The sequence below is a fragment of the Prunus persica genome, chromosome G5, assembly GCF_000346465.2.
Source record: "Prunus persica cultivar Lovell chromosome G5, Prunus_persica_NCBIv2, whole genome shotgun sequence".
In the NCBI taxonomy this organism is placed as follows: Eukaryota; Viridiplantae; Streptophyta; class Magnoliopsida; order Rosales; family Rosaceae; genus Prunus; species Prunus persica.
In genome coordinates this window covers 2,754,198-2,764,756 of record NC_034013.1, presented here as the reverse complement: position 1 = coordinate 2,764,756, position 10,559 = coordinate 2,754,198, and the positions used below count along the sequence as shown (strand labels likewise).

The 10,559-nt window shown below is 36.6% G+C and overlaps 2 protein-coding genes across 2 annotated transcripts; one reads left to right on the top strand and one right to left on the bottom strand.

Annotated features, from left to right (window-relative positions):
* LOC18778041 (phosphoribulokinase, chloroplastic) lies at positions 281-3,760 on the top strand. The gene is made up of 5 exons (XM_007210449.2): positions 281-1,179; positions 2,308-2,392; positions 2,495-2,579; positions 2,691-2,935; positions 3,233-3,760. The coding sequence occupies exons 1-5, from the start codon at positions 602-604 to the stop codon at positions 3,482-3,484; spliced, it is 1,245 nt and encodes a 414-aa protein (XP_007210511.1). The 5' UTR covers positions 281-601; the 3' UTR covers positions 3,485-3,760.
* Positions 4,541-10,559, bottom strand: LOC18777177 (plastidal glycolate/glycerate translocator 1, chloroplastic). Its single transcript, XM_007211173.2, has 8 exons — positions 10,090-10,559; positions 9,667-9,982; positions 8,834-9,095; positions 8,545-8,660; positions 6,394-6,503; positions 5,634-5,811; positions 5,223-5,352; positions 4,541-4,895 (listed from the first exon to the last, which is right to left on the bottom strand). Exons 1-8 carry the CDS (start codon positions 10,393-10,395, stop codon positions 4,745-4,747), a joined length of 1,569 nt encoding a protein of 522 aa, XP_007211235.1. The 5' UTR covers positions 10,396-10,559; the 3' UTR covers positions 4,541-4,744.

Genomic DNA, 10,559 nt, shown 5'->3' with positions numbered 1-10,559 from the left:
CATATCTCTTCCATTCCTCACCCTTCACCCCTAATCTTCAACCAGCCACCACTGCCATGCCGCGTGGCACATCAAATATCCAAACTAAAGCAAATGACCACCAAGCCTTCTTCTTCTCTCCATCCCTCAGGTTATCACAATTCAATTCACATAATGCCATCACCTCATCATCAAGAACTTCATCTTTTCTAAATTAAAAAAACAAAGGTTTTTTTTTTTTTTAAATTTAAAATTTTTGCAAGTGGAAAAACAAAGCTGTGAAATGACAATTATACCCATCGCCCACTGGTTTAAGCCCGTCCTACAACCTTAGAATTAGGCTCCAAGGTTGTCCGAAACCAGGGGTACTCAGAGAAACCCACAAACCAGAAGACGCGTCAGCAAGCGGCCTTAGCATATCACCAAGACAACACAACATCGTGTCAGCAGCAACCTCTTATTTATGTTCCAAACTTTTCAATTTTCTTTGCAACCCAAAAACCAAAAAAAAAAAAAGGTTCAAAACCCATAAAACTTATGTGTCTTCTTCACAAAACCAAGCCATAACAGAAGAGGAGAGAGAGAGAGAGAGAGAGAGAGAGAGAGAGTATAGTGCTCCAAAATGGCAATTTGTGCAGTTTACACAACCACCCAACTGAACCCAACATGTTCATTTTCCACACCAGCATCAAAAACCCAAACCCAGCTGGGATTTGGATTGGGGTTCTGCCAGAAGCAGCAGGTGGTGTTTTACAAGAGAAGTCAAAGTAATAGCAGAAGAGCAAGTGTGAGTTTGATAACATGCTCCGCGGGTGGCCAAGAGACGGTGGTGATTGGTCTAGCAGCAGACTCAGGGTGCGGGAAGAGCACATTCATGAGGAGGCTGACGAGCGTGTTCGGAGGAGCCGCGGAGCCACCCAAGGGAGGCAACCCGGACTCGAACACGCTCATCAGCGACACTACGACAGTCATATGCTTGGATGATTACCACTCTCTGGATAGGACAGGGAGGAAGGAGAAAGGGGTGACTGCTCTTGACCCAAGAGCCAACAACTTTGATCTCATGTATGAGCAGGTCAAGGCAATCAAGGAAGGGAAAGCTGTCGATAAGCCCATTTACAACCATGTCTCTGGTCTCTTGGACCCTCCTGAGCTCATCAAGCCCCCCAAGATTCTTGTCATTGAAGGCTTGCACCCAATGTAAGTATATTTATTTATGGAAAAATCTTGAACGAGCTCGAAACAAATGATTATGGACACTTGCCCAATTCCTCTAACATTTTTTTTTCCTCAATATATTCCCCATTCATTAATTTTCCCTTTTACTAATAATAATATATATTTTGGGTACAAATTATAATGCAATCCACTTTTTTACTACTTATTCATGAAATCCTCAAATGTTGTTCTATATTTTTGCTTTAAAAAAAAAAAAGACATTTAGAGAAGCATTTTCAGACAATTTTTTTTCAATGTTGAGGAAAAAAAATTCTTCATATATACATTATTGAATAAGATTATCATCGTCTAAAAGTGTGGTCCAAATTCTCAGTATTTGTTCAGGGCCCATCCTTATGACAAATTAAAATATTACTATACACACGTGTGTAAATAGGTAATGATAATATAAAAAATATATATTTATTTATAATCTAAAAAAAGACAGGAGGAAATGAGAATGCTTTTGAAGAATCCTATTTTTTTTTTCTTTCTAAAAACCTCTATTGTAACGAGATATCACTGTTTTACTATTTCTGGTCAATAACGTAATGATATATGAAAAAGTTATCTCTAGTGTCATTACATTATTAACCGGAAAAAAGAAGATTGATAGAGTCACGAAGGCTGGTAAAGGTGGATGGTTTTCAGGGGTCCTTTGTTGGTGGAGCTTAGTTTCTATTTAAATATTAAAAAAGCTGATGCTGATCAAATTGTGTCAAACCTGAGGCATAAGTCTAGGTTCAAAACCAAGGCGAAAGCCACTAATAAATAAAAATAAAAGCATTTGAAGAAAAACAAAAACAATGTTTTTTTATTTTTATTTATACAAGTGGAGGGTTATTAGTGTACAAGTGGCCTTCATTTATATATAAATTTTACTATTGCCTTTGATTGTTCAATGATTAATTAATGCCACCAAAGAAATCAACCTACATAGTACATACTAATTAATTCCAAGCTACTGGCCATCACTTTCAAATCTTTAAAAATACAAATTTGCTGTAAGCGACTTGTAGCTCAAGTCAAACAGTTATACTTACATTCGAGTTCATGCGTTCAAATTTCTCTTTTATTTTATATTAAATTTGAAATTAATTGGCTATGCAGGTATGATCAGCGAGTTAGGGACCTGTTGGACTTCAGCATCTACTTGGACATCAGCAATGAGGTCAAGTTTGCATGGAAAATTCAGGTGATTAACCTTAATCTTAACCTTAACCCTGTTTAATTATAAATTTAATTTCATGTGTTCAATTGGAGTGGTGCAATTAAATTAACCATTGGATTTGAACAGAGGGACATGGCGGAGCGTGGTCACAGTCTTGAGAGCATCAAAGCCAGTATTGAAGCCCGGAAGCCTGATTTCGATGCTTATATTGGTACACCAACCTAGTTAAACTTTGATTTTATTTAATTAAATAAGTGAGAAAAATTAATTAATCCTAATTTATTTAATTAATTAAATTTGTTATTTTTTGGTTGAATTGCAGATCCACAAAAGCAGTACGCTGATGCAGTGATTGAAGTGTTGCCAACCCAATTGATTCCAGGGGATAATGAGGGGAAGGTATTGAGAGTGAGGTTGATAATGAAAGAAGGTGTGAAATTTTTCAACCCAGTCTACTTGTTTGATGAGGGCTCCACCATCTCCTGGATACCATGTGGAAGGAAGCTCACCTGCTCTTACCCTGGAATCAAGTTCACCTATGGCCCTGACACTTACTTTGGCAACGAGGTACTAATTTTATTTCCAGTTTGTTTACTTATCAGAATGGGTGTTGGAATTATTCGAATTCTTGCTTTCCTGTGTTTACTGACACATGGAATTTGAATTATTCCAATTCTCGACTTCCCATGCGTTTATTAACATATATGGAATCAAAAAATTTGTGAGTTATACGTTAAAATCCAATACCCTCAAAATCCGGAATCGGATCAATTAGAAGGGAGTAGTTGATCTAACTTTAGTGTCTCAGTGTATTTATTAGTTTCCTACCTTTTAATGTTTTGCTTGTTATGGTCATATTATTAGGTGTCTGTGTTGGAGATGGATGGGCAATTTGACAGATTAGATGAGCTGATCTATGTAGAAAGCCATCTGAGCAACATCTCCACCAAGTTCTATGGAGAAGTCACCCAACAAATGTTGAAGCTTTCGGACTTCCCCGGCAGCAACAACGGCACTGGTCTCTTCCAAACCATAGTCGGATTAAAGATCCGAGACCTCTTTGAGCAGCTCATTGCAAGCAAGGCCAAAACTCCAGTAGAAGCAACTAAAGCTTAAATTAAAACTATGCCTTATCTTTCTATCTACTGTCTACGTACTTTAAGGCAACGCAGGCCACTCTAGAAATCTTCTTTCAGTTTTCCATTTTTCCACTCTCTCTCTCTCTAGTGTTTCTGTTAGTGTTAGGCTATTCCTAGCAAGAACAATGACACTGTGTAATATCTTCATGTTGTAATTCTATGGAACATTTGTATTATAGAGAAACAAATTTAAAAAAAAAAAAGAAAAAAAAAGAGAGAAGAATACAAAATTCAGTTATGAGGTTAACATCCATTGATCACTTCCCAATGCTGCACTGCATTCCATTTCATCACTGACATAAGCAACCGCATTTATGATGGTGCCATTCGTCCTTTACTGTATGGAAATGCTTCTTTTTCTGTTTTCTGTTCTAGTTCATTTATAGGGACTGACCTTAGCATGACACTTTGCTTCTATCTTCGACTATTGAGGCTTCTACCTCATCAAATTAACATCTCATGCTAATTTAGAATCAAAGATTAGACCCTTGTGAAATGAAAGCACTTTCTCGTACCAACTAGCTCATGGTCTATAGGAACCACTCCCATATCATGGGGTGTATATCCATTTCTTTCTATCTCTCCCCTAACTTGAGGATAGAGATGGATAGAAAAGGGATAGACACCCCGGGATGTGTGAGTTTTTCTTCTTGATCTAGTAATATATTTCTTCTCAATGTTTTTCGGGGGGGGGGGGGGTCTCAAGCTGAAATCTCCTTCCATGTTAATGGGAAAAAAAAAAAAAAGTCTAGCTTAATATACATCGTTTTATCAGGCCTGAATCTTGGCAGTCAAGTTATATAGGGAGAAATGGAAACATAAAATGGCCCCAAAATGTTCTCCACTTCGACATCTGTTTGAAACCTGCTAAACTCGTTTATGTTAATTTCTTCAATTCCTCAAGACATCAAATTGAAGGTTGTTCGGTGCAAGCTTATATGTGCGTGAGGAGGCTTTAATGCATGCTGTGTTAACTTACATTTTTAGGTCGCCTTCCTATAAAGTGCACAGTACTCCATGTAAATTGCCAGTCTTTTCCCCTATAAATTTTGTTCTTTATAGTTTAGAATAAAATGAACGTTTAGATTTAAACTCGATGTTTTTCGTAGTGTGTTTTTAATAAGAATATACATACTAAGGGCAGAATTTCTTGTGTACATGTATACGGATACGGTTAACAAAAACATAGATTTCGAAGCAGTAGCTAATTGTAAGAACAACGAAGCAGCTGATAATTTCATCCAACTACAGCAAGCAAGCTTTGCCTAACTGCTGGAATTGAACAAAGCAAAGAGCCAAATATACCATTCAGAGCATAAGCAATGGCACAAAATGGGAGGGCCTCGGGTTCCTTGGCTGACAATGCTGCCGTTCCCAATCCATGAGCACTAAAGCAACAAAACAAAAACAAAACACAGAGTTCATTGAATCATAGTTTTCAAAACTGATTGTGATGAGTAATGCTCTGAATCTAGTCAATAGCACCTATGTTTGAGTATAAATAACAATAAATCATAGGATTAAAAAGGTTTTGTGGCACAAAGGTAAAATCTTCATTATTTAATATATCTAAGAAAGAACTTTCAACCACAAAATTTTCCTGCAATAATTCAGATGCTTTAACGAATTCCTTTTAATTGTTTAAAGTTTCGTCCCCTATACTTTCTCATTTATAATTGACCGTTTCATGTAGAGGGTTCAGCAGAGATGCATACCTAGATGCAGTAGCTATCCCTCGAACTATAGGATCACGGAATTGTAGTTTATCAAGTGTTGCTTGCACAAAATTAGCTCCAACCAGACCAGTTACCACAACCACAGCGGCTGTGAGCGATGGATTGGTACCTACAAAAAGTACCAAAAAAAAATATTATAGAGATGTACATGCGTAAGTGTATTTCAAGGATACAAGATAAAGATGTACTGCATGCAATAATTTGTTCCTATGTATTACTTAGTTGTAGCGTGTTGAAAGAAAGAAAAAAGAGGGGAATAGGTTGAGGAAAATGAGACAGGAATAGTCTCCAATTCATTATTCTAATATTTTATAAACTCATGCCAAACTTAGCACATGTTTATCAGGTGAGAAATTTGCTTGTCTACAACTCCAAAGTATGAACTAGTACCTTCAAACAAAGACACAATGCTGAGTGCTAATGCCACAGTTATACATCGTGGTAGAATTGAGACAGTCAAACCAGGTTCCAACCCAACAAGACGTCCAACAAGAGCAGTTGAATACAACGAGAATATGGTTGACAGGATGACGGATGTGAAAATCTCAGCTGCGTGCCTCTTGACTAGCTGAAAATTTGTAGTTCAGCAATAATCTTCATCAAATGGTTGTAACATGTATTTAAAAAATGTGACAGCTAAGTTGGTTTTAACATCAAATAGAATTTGGGGGAAATTATGACACCCATTGGGTGAATGCACAGAGTTGAATCAGGTTCAAACTGTAATGAAGTATGTAGACATAAAAGGCAAACCAAAATTCTTTGATTTGAACAACCATATCTCTTAAATAAATAAATAAATAAATAAAGCTGTTCTAAGGCCTTTTGCAATCAGTTCTCAACTTTTTGCTATATTCCCTATGATATATTTCAGAATACCAAGTAAAGAAAGAAGATTATCATGAAATATTGTAATTATATATGATGAAAGAACTATCCTAGTTAAAGCATTGAAGAGTTATAATCTCCCAGTTATATTTACTCCACAGGTTGGAACGCAATGTTCTTCAGAAGAAATATATTTCCAATGGATAGTCCATAAAATTCAGTCCACCTACTCAATTATGCTTTTCAACTCACCATGGAATAAAAAATAAAAAACTAAAGATGACACAGAATGGGAAACCTGGGCTCTTCAAATGTTATTTACCTTCCTCTGTTTGAACATTGAGAAGGCAAATGAGAGGATAACAGACCCCAAGAATCCCATCAGAACGTCACCAGCTCCAGGATTAGATGAAACCTTTGTAAGGTAAGATCCTGTGCATATCATTAAGAATGACGATCTACATACTGAAAGCACTACTGGTCCATTTGGATGGAAAGATTTAAAATGAGGGATTTGTATTGGAGTTTTAATTGGAAATTGCTTAGTTGGACTAACGACATATTCATTCCTATGTAAGAAAATCCACATATAAAACTGAGAAATCCGAAATATTATGTTCTTATTTAAGGGGGGAGAGAGTTGCAAACAGAATTTCAGTTAAAACAATGCAGAGAGGCTCTTTCTTATCAATGACTTGCCAATTTTAAAATGAAGAACCTAAGAAAAAAAAAGACAAAACCAGAAGAGTATCCTGGACCATCATATATTCTCACAATTGCAATGCTAACCTTTTTCTCCTTGTAAAGGCCTTGAAAAAATTAATTCTGATGCTATTGATGTATTATGCATCCCAATAGATTAGCTCTGTCGTCATATGACATCTTAAGTTTTTCTGTATGTCGTTGAAGCCTCAAAACTTTGTGACGTGAAATTCCTTAGTATATTATAATCCAAGTATATATTCTTCAACCCTGCCATTTATTTCTAAATCTTGTAGCCATTTGCTTTCTAATGGTGAAGAATTTAGAGTCCCAAGTAATTCCTTTCAGGGTGGTCGGTACACAGTTTCTATCTGTTATTAAGGCAATATGAAACTAGCAATAGGCTCGCCCTGGATCAATTAAATTACAGATTAGTTGTAAGAAAATCAGATAAACTGATGCAGGGCAGGTGGTGTGTGCCTCTATGGAGCATTGGGATGAAAAGAAAAATTGATTGACATCAATGGCACTTAGGGCTGGCTTCAGTAACTTTAAGAGTGGCAATAAATCCACATGCATGTTAGGGATTAAATGCACGTCTTTTCTGTTTTCTAGGTTTATCTGATTTTCAGTCTTTTAAAAGTTTCTGCAGGTTTATTTTGTAAAACTTTTATTAATCATCTTTTAATTTTTCTGAGTTTATCTTGTAAGCCTATAAATAATACTTCTTGCTGGAAGTAGAGGATAATTTATCTGGTTCAGAGATGGTTGGCTTTCATTTTTCTAGTTGTCCGCAATTGTAGGGTGGTACTAGAAATAGGTAGGTAGGCGATGATTTCTAAGAACCCAAACACATAGAGGAAAATTTTGAGATCGAATGATGAAAAACTAACAGATATGTCTAACAAGAGGTGACAATGAAGAGTGATATGAGAATTTGTACATGTATTTTTCTTTTATTCTTAAGAAAGGCGGATGAAGAGAGAGAATCAGAAAATCTGCTGGGAGGTGGTTACCAAAAACAAAAAATTGTTTTGACCTGAATTTTATAAGAATTATCTTCATTTTATAATTTTTGTTTCAAGAATCATTGAGATAAATTGGAGTTTTTGGGCCAAATATCCTCATTACAAACTAGCTTAGCATTGTTATTTTATACCATAAATTTTGAAAACCTAATAAACATGCAGACTTCTACTAACGTACCAGGGTGGCAGAAACTCCTGACTTCCATATTACTTAGGCAAACACTCAAAATTTGTAATCCTGATTCCTGACATTTGAATTATCTAAGTTTCTGTCCTACAAGTTTGTTTAGTACCTGTCCTTGTTTTTTGTACGTGAGTCAAATGTTTATATCAAAACTATCTTCGTTTTAAGAATATAATTATATTCATGAACATGATACAGAGCATAAAATTCTTCCCTCAAGACCCATTTTCAGTATTCTTTAACTTGACCTAATAACAGGATGTACATTAAGTCCTCTTGATGGTACGTCAGGTCATTTTGTAGTTATAATGATTTATGGAGGAAAAAAGAAAAAGAAAGAAAACAGAAATTAATAGACTGGTGAAAGAGACCACATCGAAAAGAAAACAAATAAAGAAAATAGCGATGGAAAAGCTAACTTTGAATCTATGAGGTATTTGTCATTGGGTGATTGTTGCAAGTTGTTAAAAGTCTGCCTTTTGTTTTAATCTTATTGCTCAGTAATCAAAGGGGGCATAGTGTACTAGCCAGAACCAAGAATGTGGTTTCAGAAGTGTACCAAGAACAGAGTCAAGCCCAGACTTAGAGAAGTATCCAAAAGCCAATGCTGCCAAATCTGCAGATAGTGCACAGCAAATAATCGGGTGGAAAACCTTCTTCACATCTGATGGCAATCTGAAAATTAAAAGTCAACAAATGAGTGAGACCTTCAAAAGGGAAAAAATATAGCTGGAGAGTTTGAGTAACTTGAATTAAAATGAAAACCTTTATTTGGTCTACATATTTGTTTAGTTTTCATAATAATATTCTTGTGAAGACAGAACTAAATTGAGGAAAATAAGTTTTACCCAGAACCAACTATATAGCCCAACACAGTTGACGCAAGTAGGAATGGAAGGCATGTTCGAGCACTTGTCCCCAGGGCTGTTGGATATAATAATGCAGAAACAAATGATATCAGGAGGATCCCACTCCAAGACCACACTTCAACCGCAGAAAATGGAGAGGGTTTTCCCATAGGCTCAGCATCTGTCATTTCTGTCTTTACCATTCTTCTAATAGCTATTGCTGTATATCCTGCAACAGCAAGTGAAGCCAGCCAGCCTCCAACTGCAGAAAACCACTTATATGTATAAGAAACAGACTCAAGAAGGAAGAAGGAAGATGAGAGATAGAAGTATAGAGCAATTGAACTGACCAAGATGATTTTGGTCTCTGTATTTCAGCCGTACATATCATGTACAGGAGGTAGACTTTCTCAAGTCTATTTACAGAAAATAAGCAATACAAGGTAAGTAGCATTAATCTTATATATGTCAGAATTATGCACATGTACACCAGAAGGGAGAGCGAGACAGGTAACTGCTCCTACTACATAATTATTTGCTCAGAGACAGTTATGGTTGTCATCCGAAGACACCACTCTCTAATTATTAAACTATTCAAGAAAGACAGTTTCTAGATTGTGAAAAATGAATAACGACTTTACGATTTTCCCCAAAACAACAAAGAAAACAGTTTAAGCGTTTTTTTTTTTTTGCATGCTTCATTAGGATGGTATAGGCCAAAAAAGTTAAGTCATTCCCATTGATAACCAAAACAAACAATCACCATAGGGAAATTTAAATACTCTATAGCTTCACCAGAGAAAGTTATGTTAGAGTAGCAAAAACTTGCGTACCTATAATATAGCAGATCTTGATGCCGGAAGCAGCGGGAATACTTTTTACAGAAAGTGGCAAAACAACCAAAGAAGGAACATAGAACAATGGCAGCCATCTCTGGATGAACAGTAGTGCCGGCTCAAAGAAGTTCATCAAGCTTGTTGCCACAGCAGGAACAGTGGAATCAAGAATAATTAGAATGGAGAATATACAAAACATCCCAAAAAGCGCACTGGGGAACTTAATGGAAGCCGCCACAAATGCTTGTTTCAAAAAATTGTCGATTGCAAGAATAATACCAACTGAAACAATCAGATGCAAAATCCCAAGCACCTGCAGTGCATCAAACTAAAGCTAAGAACTTTTGACAAAAAATCATTGAAATAACACAAAATACATAAACCCAAGAAATTTTTATGTCTAAACATTCATTTACTCACACTTTGAGACACAGTGGAACCGCCAGCACTCTCTGCACCAGTTGATTTCACTAAAACATGTCTACTAGAGGAGCTTTCCTCAGAACCAATTTGCAAGAACCTGGAATTCAGCACCCCAGGAACTGTATTTTGGACATTAGCCTGCTTATGTTGTAACCTGACGCCATTGAAAGCAACAGGAGAATTTTTGGGATGGCTTCTCTGAAAGACTGAAAGTGAAGGCAGGCAACTTGGAAAATAGAATAATGAATTGTGGTGGTTCAGGAGAGAGGTGGGTGTACAGGGTGTAGCTGAGAAGGTAGACATCGAAAGAGAGTAAGGGAGTGAGTGTGAGAAAGGTGAAAGCTGCTGCTGCTAGTGTGTTGATGCAGCAGGAAAACCATTGAAATTGTGCGGACCGGAGCCCAGCTGACGTTTTAACGTGAGGATGATGAGGTTTTTCACCCCACCCACCCAATCATATTTTGTCC